The following is a 19,442-nucleotide window of genomic DNA, read 5'->3' on the forward strand; positions in this document are numbered from 1 at the left end:
TCTCTCTGCCATTGTGGGAAGCTCAGGAAAAGGAAGGACCCAGCTCTCCAGCCCTGCAGGACTGCCCTCCCCCCACCCAAGTCTCCTCCAAAACCTCCCACTCTCCTGCCTTTCTTGCTACTTGATGTGTTTTCCACTGGGGCTCACGTAGCTCTGGAGAATGCTCACCTTCTCCCTAACGCTACATACCTCTCGCTCAGAAACCCTTCCAAGGTACCACTCACTTGTGCTATTACAAGGCTGCTGCTTCATATTTTAGAAAATACATCATTAAGATTTCTTTATTTCATGGTAAATTTTTGCATTAAAGAATTATTCCTTCACTGAAGTTGAAAATCCCGAAGCCCATTTTTCATGAAGTTCTTGTGCCCTCTATTTGGATGCTCCGATCATTTTTGTAAACTGAATGTGTGAGATTGTGTGTTTGTACATGAAACGGATTTCCCTCCAGATCTTTTAACACTTGAACTACTCCTGCAGTCTCCGGCATGCTGGAGCATGAGACCATTCAGGGCGTGTCTGGCGTGAAGCCCACAGGGCTCAGAAAGCGGACCTCCAGCATAGCCGACGAGGGCACCTACACACTGGACTCTATCCTCCGGCAGCTCAACTCCTTCCACTCGGTCATGTGTCAGCACGGCATGGACCCCGAGCTCATCAAGCAAGTGGTGAAGCAGACGTTCTACATTGTGGGGGCCGTCACCCTGAACAATCTCCTCCTGCGGAAGGACATGTGCTCATGGAGTAAAGGCATGCAGATCAGGTGAGCAAATGCCAACCCTGTGATGGCCCTGCTCACAGCCCCACTGCCTGCTGGGCTGTGGAGAGCTGCTGGCTTCTTTCAGGTCCGTGCACCTGATGTCTGCTGCCATCAGCCAAGCGGCAAGGGGCAGCTACCTCCTGCCTGGCTGGACTTGTCCACTTCCAGCCATTATTGCTCCTGGCTGTACCTTCCAGCAGGTTCTACTCACTGCTTGTTCGGAACTCTGCTCCATTGTGAAGGTAACTCTTTTGAGGGAGTGGAGAGATGGTGAGAACTACATAAAGATGAGATAGCTGCTTCCTCTCCTTTTGTGTGTATTTTAATTGTACAATAACAAAATATCGAATGGTGGTGAAGGTTTCTAATGTTTGATTGCTCTTAGAAATTTATTTTGACAAACTTCCTTTTTGTACCTAGGGCAATAAGGATGTGTCTAATAGATTGTTTACTCACACTGCAAATATGCCCCTCTATATTTTAAGAAAAGCTGCACTCAATTTTATGCCCGACTACTTACTCTTCTGCATAACCTCATTACCATAATAAAATTGTTTTATTTTGCAAATAATTTATTTTAAAATAGCTACAATATTCACCAAGAGGGGCAAAAATGAGTTCTACAAAAGTGTTTAATGAGTCAATCTCAGGACACCTTGCATTCTTTTCAAATTTTTCATTTTGACCCACATCCACTGTAGTTGACGTTAAGAAGATAATGCCTTCCACTCAGGCAGCAGAGTTTATTTCTCTATAACCTTTGTTTATACATGTGAAGCACCTGTCGTACTGTCATAATTCCTGCTATTTGCCTGTTTACTAAGCTCTGATTGTGTGTCCATTTACCTCATTTTAGTTTAAGAACCACTGTTGCTTGGTTGGCCACCTCTTGACACCTCAGCCTCTGTGTCGTTTCTTTATCTCTCTCCATATTTGGGCTCTTCGTCACTTCCAGTGGCCCCCACTCGCCTTTCTCTCCTTCCATTCCTAAGCTTCCTCAGGCCACTAACGCCACTGCCCAGGCTCTTCCCTAAAGAAGGCTGCAGTGCAGTCTGTGTAAGGGAATTGTGTTATTCAGTTAACTAGCTTGCAGTTTGACTTCAGAAAGAGCGAGGACATAAAGGATTATTAATTCTCCCTCTGAAGTTGTAAGAGAAGCTAGAAAGTGGTTTCTGGTCAGCTGTTTAATAAGGACACAGCCATACGTAGAATGTGTTCTGTTTTGTCTTTTAGCAAGGCTTATTTCATGACTTCGGCTATTTCTCTATCTTCCATTAAAGATAATTATATTCTCTAATCATTTATATAATTATGATTATATACCTCATGACTATTTATAATGATATTTTTAAGCATAGCTGATAAGATTCAAGAAAAACGAACAGAAATACTGCCTGTCATTTTAACTGAAATTCCTGACAAAGTCACATACAAAAAATTGAGACATTTATGACAACACCCAGTAAATTTGCATTCTTTCTCTCTCTCTCTCTCTCTCTCTCTCTCTCTCTCTCTCTCTCTCTCTCTCTCTCTCTCTCTGGCATAGGTACAATGTCAGTCAACTGGAAGAATGGCTGCGTGACAAGAATCTGATGAACAGTGGGGCTAAAGAAACCCTGGAACCTCTTATTCAGGCTGCTCAACTTTTGCAAGTGAAAAAGAAAACAGATGATGATGCAGAAGCCATTTGTTCCATGTGCAATGCTTTAACTACTGCCCAGGTAAAGCAGCTTTCCCTCGTATGAAATAATTTAACATTTATCAAGGGTGATATTTAGGCAAATAAGCCACCTAGCTATTGCTCTTGTCTATGAGCTGACTTCATCTGTGGCAGAGATGATACTGTATCTATACAGATCTTGAAGAAAGGAAATTTTACCAGAAAGTAGTACATTTTGGCTCTAGTCAGTCATCCACAGTCAACATTGTGTAAACATTTATTGAGTGTCTGCAGTGTTCTGTGTAATGTCCCAGGCACTGAGACACAATCATGAGCAAAACAAAATCCCTGCTCTCATGAGGTATACATTCTATGCATTCTGTGGAGCTTGTATTCCAAAAAATAACTTTCCATATTATTTCATAATGGAATGATTCTTTAGACGTCTCGATTTTGAGACAGAACATTCTTGTTCCTGCCATTCACTAAATGATGAATTGAGTTCCTATTTCAAGGCACCATTCTTACTTGTGGGGGAGATACTTCAATAAATAAGGAACAATCCCTCCTTAAAAGGAACTTCAAGTTCAGTAGGGAAGACAGATGTACCCAACTGATTCTACTGTAAGAGATTCTGGCGAGTTCAATGGTAAGATGTCTAAAGGAAGTGATGGGGGTGATAACTGAGTGTGTTCAGAGAAGGTCCCATCACGCTCGACATTGAATTTAAGGAGTGAGACGAGGGGAAGGAAGGACGTTGAGAACAAGGGCAAAAGTATGGGGCAAGGCATAGGCTTAAACACGCCCATTGGTCTTTTGCCCAGTTATTTCTGTGCTAACTCGTGAACTGTCTTAATGTTCACCACGTATCTCATAACATGGAAATCTTACATAGATTACACACAGAATATGCACAGAGAGTACGTAGGTGGATACTAAGAACACTTTCCAAAATTGCCACTTTGGGAGACTTAGGAGGATGGGAGTAGGGGCACTTTCATTTTTCATGTTATGTTCTTTTGTACAGTTTGAATGTTTTTCCAAATTTATATTGCTTCTTAAAATGCACAAAGATTAATACATTTTTATTGTAAAAATTCAAATAATAAAAGTAAATGTGCTTCAAACTGTCTCTGTCTCCCCTGTTGTTCCAACTCAGCCCCGAGCAGAATATAAAACTGTATGCACAATCCTTTTAGTTTCCCAGATTATAAGCACCCAGTGTATATTTCTTAATATGCTGAAAACTTTGATCATTTCACTTCTCACAGATTGTCAAAGTGTTGAATTTGTATACGCCAGTTAATGAGTTTGAAGAAAGAGTCTCTGTGTCATTTATTCGTACTATACAGGTAAGCTCTCCTGGCTTTTTTTACCTATGGTTCACCAACACAAACTTTTGAATGGAAATTTTACAATTTATTGAAGGATAATGTGTTTTTTATTATATAGATTTATCTTATTTTTATAATGCATGAGGTTGTTTTGATAACAGCTTATTGGAAAAATGAAGTGATTTTAAAACAAATATAAACATTATTCATTAGTTGAGTTTTTGGTAGGATTGTTGGCAGAAGAAAAATCTTTATAGATTCAAAGAATTGATACCTTTTTTTGTTTTTCAATTTTTCTCAGATGCGTTTACGAGACAGGAAAGACTCTCCTCAGCTGCTCATGGATGCTAAACACATCTTTCCTGTCACCTTTCCTTTTAACCCGTCCTCCCTCGCGCTCGAAACCATCCAGATTCCGGCCAGCCTGGGCCTGGGATTCATAGCCCGGGTCTGAAACTGATGTCCAGGCAAACAGTGGCAGTACATTTCTTGCCTGAAATAAGACCCCATTATTCCCAGTGAGCTACTGAAAACACATTTTTAAAGAGAAAGTAGTGATTATCTTTCAAACAAGAGGTTACTAACTGGAAATCTCCCTAGAATACTTTCATCACCTTGGAAAGAAAGGAAGTTAGGCTCTTTTCTGCTGTGTTCCCTTTAGAGCAACACTCACCCTGATCAGTTAGGTAACAGGTGAATGACGGAAGGAAAGAAAAAAAATGTGTCTTCAGCTGCTAGCATTTATTTTAAATCCTTATCGCTGCATCTAAATGGTATAAAAAACATAAATTCCAGATATGTGCTGTTGTTAGAAAGGTACCAACAAAGAAGAACCTCCTCTGTGCTAACCAGAAGAAAAATCACTATTGAGTACGTATCAGTTTAGGAATGAATTATGTTGATGTTGGCGAACTGCATCAAATAAATAAACTGGCAATATGTATAGTAGTTGGTCAAGTAACTTCCTTGTACGTGTCACTAGAATGTAGAGATATTAAGAGAATGTCGGTTTGCTGTATAGCATAGAAGCCCATTTGTACTGTAGTTTCCTGAGTATTTTAAATTGCTGCTACATCCTGTGTTCTTTAAAATGTAAGCGATATTCTTATTAGGCACTACAACAATAAGCTTCTCTTATATCAACTCTGTTTACAATTCAATCAGATCACAGTTGTAACTGGATTATATGCAGATATCCACAGATTCACTTGCAGAAGTAGCAGACACTGGGAGGTCATGTAGTAATGTGACAAAATGTTTGACATTTTTTAGGGTTAGGATTAGACAGAATGGCTATTGTTGCTGTTATTATTTATTGATGATGTATTACATTGACGTGCTCATTAAGTTTCCCTGGGTGGGTATCACATCGGGGTACAGTGTTCTGTGAAGTGACTTATTTTTAGTTACCAGATCTGATTCCTACAGTGCATATATTCAACCTTGACAGGTTTTCTTTCTTCTTAATTTATTAAGAATTAATCTCAGTCACAATCTAGAGAGTATTGTCAGAATATTCATGATTCAGGTCTTGAAACCTTGATTATCCTATAAATTATGCAAAAGAAGATGTATAATAAATAATTATGATTCCATCTTTTTAGGCTTTGCAACATGTATAAATGTTCTCAGTACCACTAGATACTTTAAAGAGCATCATACTAGAAATACTTTGACTTATATAAGAAATATAAGAAGATTGCTGAATTTTACAGAGGATTTGGCTCAGTATAACCCAGATTCTGTTTTCACTCTGAAATTCTAATTAAACATAGTCTCCATTTTTTTTCTTAGAAATCTTATATAATTAATCTTTCAGGTTGTACAAAAGCAAATTATTAGCTTTCATTAGAAAGTCTGGTTCTGCATTACAATCATAGATTTATATAATTTAACTCTTAGATGGTTTATAAAAAATTACATCTTATTAAGATATGTGCAATATTATTAATGGAAGTCAAACAGTTTCAAATCAATGATAAAGATTGTTATTAAAAGATAAATACTGTCAACTTATTTGGGCCTCAAAGTCCTCGTTTATACAATAAGAGGGTTGGACAACTGATTCTTAAGGTCCCTTCCATGTCTAACCTTCTCTCCTCCAAGCACTTGGATCCTAGAGAAATGAGCTGCAGTTACTCTGTAAGTTCATGCTCTGATGGAAAGACCAGCATTTGGTACCTGTTAATTCTGAGAGATTAATCAAATGTAGTATTACGGCTTGTGGAGCTATAACCTTTCTTAAATGTACATGATTTATATCCATGCTTTTAGAAAGTTAATTAGTTTAGGGAATTTTTATTGAATCCCATACTGCTGTATTCCTTTTGGGTACATTTATTTATTTGCAAAACCAACCAAAAACACTAGTAATTTGATCAGATTCTCTCAGTTTTGCCTGGTTTGTCAATGTGACTTTCAATGAACAATGAACTCATAACCATTTGGTTAGTACTGAATGTGTCAGAGTCTAAGAGCATAGATGGGCCTGGGCTGGGGGAGATGCCACATGGTGTAGGCTGTTCACCTCAGACCTGCAGATTCTCCCAGGTCTGCCCCAGCTTAGTCCTGTGGAGCATGTCCCATGTAAACCCTCACTCTTGTCATGTCTTAGCGCCCACTGCCACTGCAGCTTTTTATCTTCACTCCGAGATAGCTTGTGTCCCAAAGCCCCTCTAGTCTGGGCCTTTCTCTCTCTCCTGTCTCCTGTCTCTCTGCTGGAAAGTGCAGCAGCCTCAGTTCCACACATGGGCCAGAGTCTCTCCTGTTCAGGGATGGCCACACAAAGATTCTCCTGTTCCCGGGCTCTAGCTTCCCCCAAGGCCTACCCAGAACCCCAGATGGGGATCTCCATTAATTTATCTCAGCGGCCTAAAGATCTTTAGTCCTAACAAGAGTACTTTACAACCAAGAACCCCAAGACCTGGTAATGACTCTGGGTGCTACTTTCTTGAGGATGCAACAATATTCTGCTGGCTCTGGGTATCCTTTGGCCACTCTGAGGACAGCTCACCCTTTTTTCTGTCCATCCACACTTTCTCATGAAGCTTCGAACACACCTCCAGCAGCCTTCTACCTGCCCATTTATCTGTCTGCTCTTCAACCATGGAAGAGTCAACCATGGATCCTATCACCTGCCTATACGACTGCTCTGGCTGCACTGAAGGCAGTGGTGGAGTCAACCCTCAGCTGCCCCCGCTGGCCTGCCTGCGGCTTACCTTCAGGCCGGTCTTTGCACAAGTTCTTTTTGTCCTTGCTTCTCTGCAGTATCTTCTTTAACATTATCACTAATTTGCTTTTTCATAATTCTTCTATGACTGACACACAATAGGAATCAAAGAAAGATCTTGAAAGAACAACAGTTCAATGTCTTAACAGCCTCTTCTTAATACTCTCCCCGCTACTCACCTTACACAGATTCAGCTCACATCTTGGAATGCAAAGTTGAAAAATTAGAAGCGGTTTCCCTTCTTATAGCTTTTCTTAGATTAAGGTTTTGGTCTGCCTGAGAATAACTATAAAGATGGGGAAGATGAATATGGCATAAAATCCACAAATGTAGCTTCATGGTTCCTTTGGAAGTTTTAAAAAATCCCCATATACCTGACAGTTCTTTCTTCAAGAGCAAATGTACAAAAATATATATTCCAAAGCCAACTGAAAGGAGATTTGGGGATTTGGATCAGTTTGTGTGATTTGCTTTATTTCAGTGAATAATTGAAAGTTGGCTTTTTCTAGGTGAGTAATTATGTGTAATATAGATCAAATCTTTTAGTAACAGTGGGGGAAGCTATGAAAATTCTTTATTTTATTAGAATTTCAGTGATTGTTTTGAGAAATTACTTTCCTGGTAACTCTAGATAAAGGGGCACCTGTCACCATCCTGAGAAGTTCTCACATAATATTCTTATGAGCTCTCTCTGTCTCTTTCTCTCTCTCTCTCTGTCTCTTTCTCTCTCTCTCTCTGTCTCTTTCTCTCTCTCTCTCTCTCTCTCTCTCTCTCTCTCTCTCTCTCTCTCTCTCTCTCTCTCTCTCTCACACACACACACACACACACACACACAGTCACCAGTCCATAAAGTTCCCCAGGAGGCATAATCAAGGATCCTCTGGGTAACTTCAACTATTTTGGATAAAACAGAAAGCAAAAATTAGTGTTTGACCCTTGAATTCTGTTGAAAGCTGTGCAGAGCAGTACCTTGCATCTGGCTATGCTTTACTTCAGCGCACTTTCTCTGTTACCTCACTGTATCCTCACAGCAGCACTGGAAGGCTGAAAGGGTAGTAACTACCCTGAGAGGTAGTTACTATCATCATTTGCTAATGATAACTGGAGAGAAAGGTAAGGCCAGAGACTTGCCTGAGGTTGCACAGCCCTCCAGCCCAGCTGCTTTCCCATATGCAGCAGTGGAGGTGTAGGCAGATGGGAGGCAGGAGACTTTAACGTGTCCTGAGGTTACACTTTGTTCCTCCTGGTACCTGTGGGGTGCCCCATGTTAGCAAGAGGTGCCCTTTTTCCTTATCAGAGTTGGCAACTGGCATATGGGAACAGAGCAATGCCTAGTACCAAGTTCTTTGTGCTAACAAGGTAAAGCGCCTGGAGCCTGGTGGTTCTTTATATCAGTTACCTGCTGTAACTAGGTTTGACTTTTGTAATGAATCAGTACCCCCTTGGAGGGCGCAATGCTCGGTGTTTAGCTCATTAATTTGTAGCAGGCTGTCTCGTCCTGATGGAAAGCTGTGAAAGCCTCCCAAAAGTTAAGAGGAAGGTCACGCAACACATGCCCGTCAGAGCCGTTTCAGATCCAGCAGGTGTGCCGGGCTGCCTGTGGAGACCCTGAAGCTGCCGGCCAAACCCCTGCGTGCCTTCCGAGGGCTGTCCCGGGGCAGGCCATATACAAGTCAGGGTGTGTTTGAACATTATGGTGTGTGCATGCCGCCAGTGTTTACTTTGGAGTTAGGAGGTGTGCTGTGTGTATGCATGTTGGAGAGGCTCTGTATTGCTGTGGCCTCTGTTCATGGATAAGTGCATTGTAATCTCTTCTCAGGCTGTGCTGTGAGGGCCGCCTTACCCCCTGCTCCCTTCCCTCCTGGAGCTGCCTTAAATTCTCTGGAACTTTTCCTCTGTAAGGGGATGTCTTGCCTGGAGAGGATATCAAGCCCTGTTTCTCAAGGTTTTGTGTGAAGGTTTTGGTTGGGTGTGGCCTCCAACCACTAATTTCTCCCTGTTCTGCATGATCCTCCCCGACCTGTTACTTCTTCCTTTTTTCTCTGTTATTCCCAAATAGGTATTAGAACTCTGAGGCAGCAACAATCTCAGAGCCAGTGAAATGTGGGCTTAGAGAGTGTTCCTGAGTTTTGGGGGCTCTGTGTCATAAGTAAGCAAATGAACATATGGAAAAAATATAGAGATGAGTTAGATTCTTGGTAACACTTAAATGGCTTGTTTTCCACTGATCTTTTCTTAATAAAGAGTACAACTATAAAAACCTTTTATGGACATTCTTCAAATATAATTTTTAAGAACCCTATAAAAGATTGACTGAAAACAAGAAAGAATGCTATAAATTCTGATCAACTGTATTACCCTAAATTAAAACAACCTGGAGTCACAGTTGGATTTCTCAGTAGATCAGAAATTGAAAAATACTATGTAAAATATCTGCCAACATGCATTTTATACATTTTTTTATTTTGTAATTTGGTCTGGCTAGCTACAATGTTTATTAGCCTAACATAACGGGTGTTATCAGAGTCATAAATAACTAAAAATGACTAACATTTCCTTAGTATTGTAATGTTGCCTGAAATATTTGAAAGAAAAAATGGTTTTTGAGTTGAAACTGGTATGTATAATTCAATGCTTGGTAGGTCAGTACAGTTTCATGCATTTTTCAGAGTCAATAGTTTTAAATATCTTATTGTTACCATATGTTGTATGATTTTTGCCTACATTTCAGGCTCTCTAAATCTCTTAAGCCATTTAGTTTTTTCCCAATAAATGGTGAAATTTTCCTTTAAATGTGGATAGGTATGTTGTATGTTGTAATTTATGATTCCTAGTTTTGTTATTTTTGTGGAATCCTGGAGTAACATTGATTTTTTTGGTATCCTTGGAAATTTTAAATTGCTCTAACAGTGTTGCATAGAAATGAGCTCATGACATTTAACATACTATATTTTAATTATTAACTTTAATTGTTAATTTACTGTGAAATGGATATGCCTTTTAACTAAAATGAAATTGAACATTGCAATTTTCCAAAAATTTTTCTTTGTTGGATCTGGAAAGGAATTCCACTTTGATCTACACAGAAAAACATGATATAGTTTTAATCCTTGGAAAGTTCTTGGGTAAAGTATTCATCCATTAAAAAGGAAGCAGAAGTACTGAGAAATGAAGGCATTATCAACCAACTCTAGTTTTAAACTGAACACATCCCAGCATATCTCATATGGAGTTTTTAAAAATAAGTTAGTAATTCACCTCATATAAACAAAAGCCTTTGAAACATGGGTTTTCACTAGATATCACCTAGTGCTAAGATGAAAACCAAAACAATATCAGATTGATATTTACGCTCTAAATTTGTAGTTGTCTAATGTTGTACTTAGTAAATGTGCGTCATTAATGCTGTAGTCTCCTAGCTATTATAGAAAATTGTTGAAATAAAGATGTGGATATAAAGGATGTTTTGTTGGTGTCATAAATAAACCCACCACACATGGACATGGAGCATACACCAACATAGACCACATCCTGGACTATAAAACACACCTTTAAAATTTAAAGAGTAGAAATCCTGTAATATGCTCTCAGATGACAATAGAATTAAGTTAGAAATCAATGACAGAAAAATAATTGGAAAATCCCAAAATACTTGGAGATTAAACAACATACTTCTAAATAACACATGGGTCAAAAAAGAAATCTGAAAAGAAATTTAAAAATATTTTGAACTAAATGAAAATACAACTTATCAAAATTTGTGGGATGCAGTGAAAGCAGTACTTAGAGGGAAATTTATAGCATTGAATGCATATACTATTAGATAAAAAGAAAGCCCTAAAATCAATCATCTAACTTTCTACTTTAGGAAACTAAAAAACGGAGAGAGAGAATTAAATGCAAAAATAGACAGAAGAAAAGAAATAAAAATTAGAGCAGAAATCAATGAAATTGAGGACAGGAAATCAATGGAGAAAATCAATGAAACCAAAAGCTGGTTCTTTGAAAAAAAAAAACTGATAAGCCTCTAGCCAGGCTAACTAAGAAAAAAAAGAATGATGACATACAGTAGATAAGTGTTGCTTCGGGCCGAGAGGAGTTGGGTAATGAGATAGAGAGTGATAGCTAAAGGCCATTGGAGTTTCTTGAGATGATGACAATGTTTTAAAATTAACTGTAATGATAGCTTAACTTATCTATGAATATACTAAAAACCACTGAGTTGTGTAATTTAAATGGGTGAAGTGTATGCTATGAAAATTATATTGCAATATGTTTTTCTTAAGTAGACTTTTGACTTCTGACATGGCAGACTGAGGAAGGAGCTCAGCAAATTCTCTACTCAAAAAGAAAAAACAAGCACAACACTTGACAAAAGTGTCAAAAACAACAATTTTAGGGCTTTCTAAATTGACCAATAGCATACAACAAATTAGTAGTGGTTATCCACTAAAAACCACTGAACTCTGAGTAAGAACAGTGGGAGTCTGACATTGTTGTCTGGGGCTACTCCTGTCATCCTCCACTCTCCCAGCTCAGATAGCATGGTAGTTCTACCAGTCAGATGAACTGTGAAAACCAGTAGCTTTGCCTTTGGAGGGCCTCCCTTGTTTGGAGGGGAGTGCAATGAAAACCTCACACTTAGTAGTAAGAGTACTGGTCTCAGAACTGTGAGAGAATACATTTCTGCTGTTTTAAGCCACCCAGTTTGTGGCATTTTGTTACAGCAGCTGTAGGAAAGTAAAGTAATACAGTATTAAACTGAAGTATCTGTAATGAGTTAAGATAAATATTTTAATCTCTAGAAGAAGAAGAACCACTAAAAAAATTAAGAAATAGTTATTCATTTATTTATTTTTAAGGTAGGAATTAAAATAGTCCACTAAAAAGAGAAAAAATCTACCACCAAAAATGTCAGTAAAGGAGAAATAGGAACAAAAAAGACACAAGCCATATAGAAAACAACAAAATGACTGGCGTAAATCCAACCATATCAATGATTACATTCAATGTGAATGGATTAAATACTTCTACCAGAAGGCAGAGATTGTCCGACTGGATAAAAACAAACAAATAAACAAAATAAAAAATCCAAGACTCAACTATATACTGTTTATAAGAGACACACTTAAGATTTAAAAACACATATAGGTGGCGAAAAAAGGAAACAAAAGACATACCGATCCCATTCAAGACTGAAAAGCAAAATTATATCTAACTAGAAATAGGAGGAGCTTCTTCAGCCTGACAAAGGACATCTATGGAAAAACCTATGGCTAACCTCATAATTAATGGCAAAAAAACGAAAAACAAAATCCTGAATGCTCCCCCTAAAATTGGGAAAAAGGCAAGTATGTCTGTTTGTTATTACCACTGCTATTCGACATTGTACTGGTGGTTCTAGCCAACGCAATAAGGCACCAAAATAATAATAATAATAATAATAATAATAATAATAATAATAATATAATAAAGGCACCTAAATTGAAAAGAAAGAGTAAAAAAATGTATTTATTTGCAAATAACATAATCTTTTATGTGGAAAATTCTAAGGGAATCCACACAAAAAAAATTACTAGAACTAATAAACGAATCCAGAAAAGGTCATAAGATATAAGATCAATATACAAAAGTCAATTATATTCTATACTAGCAAGAAACAATTGGAAAATGAAATTAAGAAAACATTCATATACATTTATAAAAAAAGAATAATAGTCTGGGAATCAATTAATTAAAGAACTGTAAGATTTGTACACTGAAAAGTACAAAACATGACTGAGCCATCTTGAGAGAGAAGTTTGCAGCGGTCCACAAACTTTCCCAAGGGCTGGCACTCGGCCAGGATGGGACTTTTATTCCATATCTGATATCAAGTCATTGCACAATTTTCCAAAAGTCCTGCTAGGATTTTTATTCCAATTATGTTAGGCTTATCTATTATTAACTTGGGTAGAATTGACACCTGTACAATTTTAAATATTCCCATCCATGAAAATGGCATGTGTCTATTTATTCAGGTCTCCTTTTATGCCCTTGAAGAGAAATTTAAATACTTCTCCACAAAGGCCAAGTGCATTTTTGTCAGTGTAATTTCTGGACACTTTATATTTTAGTTGACATTGTAAATATCTTATTTTTCTATTTTACTTTCTATTGTTTTTTTCTAAGTGGTTATTGCTGATACAAAAGCAAGTTACTTTTTTGTATTTGATTTTGAATATGGTCACCTGACTGTACTCTCTTACAAGTTCTAATAGTTTGTTGATTCTCTTGGGGTTTCTATAGAAATGGTCATATCCTTTTTCCAGTAAACACACTGCGACCTAGGGGAGCTGAAACTCGGGCCGGAACCGCCTCAGAACACTACCCGTTTCCTGCCCGCGAGAGCCAACGCGTCCCGTTGGGGCTGGTTCTTGGAGAAGCGCTCGGTCCCCGCCAGGTGGACCCATTTCATCGCCGACCACTTGGCCGGGAGGAGGGTCGCGCCCTACCCCGCCCCCGCCCCAGCCAATCGCGGCGAGGACTCGCCAGGCTGGGCCGGGAGAGACCAATCCGCGCCTTCTCTGCTCCCCGGCCGCCAGCCCTCGGGAAAGTTTGTGGGCCCCTGAAAAACTTCTCTGCAAGGTGGCCCAGCGCTGATTGATGCGGCGCCCGCTTACAGCTCCCTGCCCCGGGCCTCAGAGTCGCAGGTGCTTGAACTGCCCAGGCTCTCTCGCCCATGGCGGTGGCCGAGCTGTACACGCAGGTAGGCAGGGTGGCCCGACCAGAGGGAGGGCGCGCGCCAGGGAAGCCGGCCCGGCGCTAATGCTGACTGTACCTGGAGCCCGGGCCACACCTGTGCACCTGGCGCGCTGGCCGTGGGGAGGGGCAGCGGAGGGCCCGGGGATGGGGCACGGGGAGCGTCGCCCGTCGAGGGCTCGGGCCCTTGTTCACGGGAAAGGCGCCTCCGAGAGCTTGGAGAGCTTGGGTCCCCTGGTGATTGGAAGACAGAGTGAGAGGGGCGCCTCTCCGGGCCGAGCTCCGGGTGCCTAGTGGTCGCGCGTTAACCCGGTCTCCCGCGCCCCTTGGCCCCTTGGCCCCTTGGCCCCCTCTTCCGGAGCCACAAGTGGAATCCGAGTTGCTGGCGGCGACGTAGAAATCTCAGACATGGGCGAGTAATATTATCCATAATCTTCCCGACCCTCCTGGTAGCTTCTTGAACAATTTGGCCTAGTTTCGGGCCGCAATATTCGGGATGATGTCTAGAATTCTTGTCTTCAAAATACCTGCACGTGTGTTGAAGTTCATCTGCGGCTGAAAGCTGCACCTGCCTGGACGTGGGGCCCAGGCATCGCCTGTAGTAGAAATTGAGAGCTTCTGGGAACCAAGGGTCCTGACATGCGACCACAAGCTCTTCACCTAATATTTATACGGTGTTGTTTCATAGTTTATATAGCACCTTTCACACACAACCTGACTCTGGGAGTCACTCTAGAATATTCCTCTGAAACCTCGTCTTCCACAGGCCGAGTACTCCACCCTTATCTAGGAAGGGCGCATTCCCACAGGCTGTCCTGAACCTTCTGAAATGAGCTTGGTTAATTATTTGGATAAAAAGTGTGAAAGTGTTGGCCCTTTTGAAAAATATCCATTTGAATAACCATAAAGCCGGATCTTCCTACACTGTAGTGGAGGAAATCCACAGTTCCCAATGTTCAGATAGATGAGACTAGAATCCATCCATTTACCCTGACACATGCCCTCCCTTTATGTTTAAAAAGACACTTTTGCTGTAGATATAAACAATTGTTCTAAATAAGTGTTGCAATATGGCTGTCTTCAAGGCTTATGCAGGAAGGGAGATTAGACAGGGGACAGGCAGGTAACAGCAGTGTAAAGTGGGTGACTGGGGCAGCCTAGAGGTCAGGGGGTAGGTGTGGCTGTCACACAGGACCTGGCTGCCAGGCGTGGATCCCTGAATGGACAGCCCACCCGCCACCCTACTGCAGGGTCACTATTTGGCTGGGTGCAGAAAAGGGTTTCAGGTTGTTTGAAAACATGTGGGGTAAGATTGTACAATGGCAGTTAAATGTGGGTCCCCAGTCACAAACTTTGACGTAGGCCAATGCTGTGTGCTGGCATCCAAGACAATTGGCTAGATCTTTGGACTCGGGAAGGTTGAGAGGAGTGGTAGGAAAGCAAGGGAGAGGGTTTAGATTAAGAAAGAACTATTTAACAAATTAAACTCTAAAACCTAAACAGGCGGCTATACAAATGGGGGAGCATCCTACCTCTGGAACTGATAAAGTGGGGGGCTGATTGACCACCTGGAAGGGAGGTGGCGGCCTAGAGACACTGGATACAAAGTGGGTAGGGACAACCATCAAGGCTCCTTCTGACTCTGGGATTCTCCGATTCTCTGTCCATTCAAGCTCGTCTCTAAAAAACTCTTGCATATCATTTTTCCTACATTGCGCCTGGTACCTAGTTAGTATTTGATAAATTTTTGTGGCGTGAGGCACTTGATGATAGGGGTGCTCAGGCCTGTGTATTTTTGCTTGGGGGCAGGTAGGGGATTGTTATTTAAAATAGTTAACAATTTTCTCTGTCCTCCAAAGTATCTTCCAAGAATAGTTTTGTTCAAGAATTTTCCTTTACCACCAGTAAGTTGAAGACCAAAGAAGCACTGTTGGATATCTGATCGCTCACATTTTCACTGGTAAAACTATTCTAGAACAGAGGCAATTCAAACACTGTCCATTTAGAACTTTAGTTAATGGAAATGCATTAGAGCGGAAAATACTGTTTGGTTCATTTGTATTTGTACTGTTACTAATTAAACAAAGTAGAAGAAAAAAGTTTGCTTAAACCATTGCAACACTTATTTACAACAATTGTTTATATCTACAGCAAAAGTGTCTCTTTAAATAGAAAGGGGACCCTTGGCCACATTTAACTGCCATTGTAAAATCTTACCCCACAATATTTTCAAACAACCTGAAACCCATTTCTGCACCCAGGCAAATAGTGACCCTGCAGTAGGGTGGCGGGTGGGCTGTCCATTCAGAGATCCACGCCTGGCAGCCAGGTCCTGTGTAACAGCCACACCTACCCCCCTGACCTCTAGGCTGCCCCAGTCACCCACTTTACACTGCTGTTACCTGCCTGTCCCCTGTCTAATCTCCCTTCCTGCATAAGCCTTGAAGACAGGCATATTATCGCCCATAAAACACTTATTTAGCACTTCCTGTACATAAAATATTATGCTTGGGGGAAGTTAGAAAGATTTTAAGTGACAGTCTTGCCTCTCAAAGAGTTTTCTGGTTTGTGAAAAATGAGAAATGTCAAGTAATTCAGTCTGCTGAGACATAGAAGGCATAGAGGAGACTGCTGGGCAATAGAGCAAAGCGGGGGGTGGGGTCTTGACAGCCATAGGTCAGGGCTTTATACTCCAGTGAAGGTTTTAAGTGGGGATGATAGGATCAAGGGTGGTATTTCAGGAAGTTGGGTATGCCAGCAGTGCCTATAGGACTCTGTACCCGTGGGAGAAAGCTGGAGTCAGGTAGCTGAATTCTCAGATCATCCTAAGTATCTGGGGAAAGAATTAGGGCTGCAGTATTGGAAACAGACAGTGGAGGCAGAATCTGGAGAGCGTGTGGAGGAGGTGAGAGTGAGAGACTGGACTGGGGAGTGTGGGGAGAGGGGTGAGCCAAGGATGGCATGGAGGTTAGCATCTGGATGAGTGAGAGCAGGGTGGCACCGTGGGCACAGTTAGGGACATCAGAAGGAGGAGAGATTTCTTAGGAAGGTCATGAGGCAACTACCTGCAGGCGTCGAGGTGGTGGTGGGTTTCCAGGGGAAGTGCCTGGGTGGTCGGAGGTTTGTGTGGAGGACGGGCCAGGCGTCTTCTTCCCAGAAGTGGAGTCAGGCAGTGAGGGCTTCACCAAGGGAGAGGAGACAGGACGCTAGGGAATGCATCTGATCAAGGAGGGAGAGGAAGCAGAGGGGACTGAGGCAGAGCCATTTCAGGGAGGTGGAGATAGGAGAGCGGGCATCAGGAAACAAAGGAGGCGAGATTCTGAGAAAGGGGGTTCCTGGGCGGAAGTACGGTGAGAGTAGCAGTTGCTATAGGTGGAAGTATAAAATGACCCATCCCTTTTCAAAAGCTATTTGTCAAAATGCCTTAGAAATGTTCAGAGCATTTGACCCAGCAGTTCCAGTCTTTGAAATCTCTCTGAGAAAAGCCAGTGGGGCCCTTCTCTACCTGAGCCCTCTGGAGTCACTTTCAAATTCACCGACCAGCCACTGGGTCCTGCCCCTCTGCGTCATCTCCCAGCCCCCAGCCTGCCCACTCCTACCTTGGCTCTTGTTCCACCGAACTCCTTGCTGTCGTCCCTCAGTGCATTCCTAGACCTTGGCACACGAAACTGCCTCTGCTTGAAATGTCTGTCTGTCTCTCTGTCTACTTTGCTCACCCGCACCTTTCACATTCAATTTGAGCAGTTCCTCTTCTGAAAAATCTTTGCAGCAAATCCAACTGGGCATCTTGGACACTGACTTGTAACAGCTCATTAACTCTCTGTCTCACCTGCTGACCAAGAGTTTCTAGAGAACTGGAAGCAGTGGGGGCTCAATGGATGTTTGATGTGTGCGTGCATGAGTGAGTGAGTTTTTCTGCTTTTAGGAAAAGCTATGGGCATGAAGATGGTGACGTTCAGTAAACTATTGTCTGTGTCTATGAATTTTTGTTTCTTTGTCTTGTTCCTGTTGCTTTCAGTTTAAAAGCCTATGTTCTTATGGTAATACCTCCAGCTACCACCAGTTTGGTTCAACTGCCTGTCATCTTCCTCCTCTGCAGGAGATCTGACCTTTCCCCCGACAGAGGACTGGTGGGGAAGTCCATCTGCTTTATAACTGCCTCCCCGACACCTGCTTGTTTATCAGATTATTCCTTCTAATAATAAATGGAACCAAACCCGTTGTCCAACAAAAGGGGTAGAATTAGATGAATTATCGAAGACTCACAGTGTAGAATAGTATGAAGTCATTAAAAATGATGCTTAGTGAAGAGTTCATAACAACATGGGAAATGCTTATATCACGTGAAAAATGAGGGCACAAAAAATTGTATCTGCTATGTGATCATAAACGTAAACTATGCAAAAATTATGGATATATCAATAACTGAAGCCTGGGCAGTCAGTTGTTCTATGGCTACAGAGAAGTTAAGGAGGACAAAGGCTGAGGGAGCATCCTTCAATCTGGCCATTTAGGAGGTCCTGGGCACTGCGTCTCTTCCAGTGGAATTGTGAGGGAGAAAGGGGACACCTGAGCATGTACATGGGCTGAAGGGCGGGAACCAGGGGAGGAATGGAATCGGAAGCTGTACGACAGGCGCCAGGCAGGGGATAGCCTCAGAAAGGAGTGGGGGACCCGAGGCTGTGATGGCACGAGTGGAAGACATGGAGAAATTTAGAACGAAGGCAGCCCAGAGGACTTCACAGCTGCTGAGAATGCTGCATGGGCCGGACGGAGAGCTGGAGCACAGTGACAATACCACCAACCTTTTCACTTACAGCGTCAATTCAGACCACCGTCCAGGCCACCGTCTCTGGGCGAATTTCAGTACCTTGGTGCCCATTTCAGTGGCACTGTTCTCTAGATCTGGTCTGCTCAGCCATGAGTACCGTGAAATCGTGGGCCTGCACCCTCCTGCGAGTTGCCTCAATGCAGACTAGCGTTAAGTTAGTGTTCTGTTTGTTTTAAGCAGAGCTGCTCCATGCTGCCGCTGGAACACACTATGCAGGGTGGCTGGTGGTAAGTCGTGGTCCTGTCCCTAACTGAGTGACACTGAACAAGTTACTTAACCTCTCTGAGGTTCCACACCTGTAAAATGGACTTAAGTCTTAACAGTCATTGTAAGGATTAAATAATCTATGTAAAATCCTTAGCACAACACCTGACACATATGCTTAGTAAAAGCTTTTTAAAAATATTGATGCTATTAAAATACAGTTGATTTTTGGTACCTAAACACGGGACTTTACATCTTGATCGTCTTTTGCTAATTAATCATTTCATGTGTATTTTTGATACACGTGGTTTGCTTTGGTTTTTTTATCTAAGATATTGGTGAGAGTGATGAATGGAGGATGAGGCAGCAGAGCTCTATGGCATGCTTCTAGAAACCTTTCTTAAATTGTTCTTGCTCATTAATCAGGACTCAGGTCATCACTGGTTTTAGCCACAGATTCACAAATTACATTTCAACCATCCATTTCTCTCACTTGTGCATGAGAAACTCACAAGACATCCTCACGGAAGTTTTGCTGAGACTCAGATGTACAAGATCAAGAGACGTGTCTTGAGTAGCAGTGCAGGGTCTCTGGCTAAAATAAAGTCAGATTCAGTTTAACGACTTTGTGTTTGGCTATGGTAGGCAGCTTCTAGATGTCATTAACAAGTCCGGAAAGTTAG

General features: G+C 41.6%; 2 protein-coding genes across 9 annotated transcripts in view; both read left to right on the forward strand.

Moving 5' to 3' along the window:
* Positions 1 to 10,445, forward strand: part of MYO5A (myosin VA) — a 163,496-nt gene extending 153,051 nt beyond the window's left edge. For 4 of the 8 annotated variants that reach the window (XM_033107342.1, XM_033107343.1, XM_033107347.1 and 1 more), the window contains 4 exons: positions 481 to 763; positions 2,307 to 2,481; positions 3,692 to 3,772; positions 4,056 to 10,445. In XM_033107342.1, coding sequence (XP_032963233.1) covers positions 481 to 763; positions 2,307 to 2,481; positions 3,692 to 3,772; positions 4,056 to 4,208 — 692 coding nt within the window. In that variant the 3' untranslated portion in view covers positions 4,209 to 10,445. The remainder of the gene's footprint in view (positions 1 to 480; positions 764 to 2,306; positions 2,482 to 3,691; positions 3,773 to 4,055) is intronic. The other 4 variants (XM_033107345.1, XM_033107349.1, XM_033107346.1 and 1 more) reach the window with 2 other exon arrangements.
* Positions 10,446 to 13,523: 3,078 nt separating this feature from the next.
* MYO5C (myosin VC) overlaps positions 13,524 to 19,442 on the forward strand; it is a 90,263-nt gene continuing 84,344 nt past the window's right edge. Inside the window, exon 1 of the mRNA XM_033109460.1 lies at positions 13,524 to 13,731. Within this exon, the coding sequence (XP_032965351.1) occupies positions 13,705 to 13,731 (27 nt within the window). The 5' untranslated portion in view covers positions 13,524 to 13,704. The remainder of the gene's footprint in view (positions 13,732 to 19,442) is intronic.

Source organism: Rhinolophus ferrumequinum, chromosome 6 (assembly GCF_004115265.2).
Source record: "Rhinolophus ferrumequinum isolate MPI-CBG mRhiFer1 chromosome 6, mRhiFer1_v1.p, whole genome shotgun sequence".
Classification (NCBI taxonomy): domain Eukaryota; kingdom Metazoa; phylum Chordata; class Mammalia; order Chiroptera; family Rhinolophidae; genus Rhinolophus; species Rhinolophus ferrumequinum.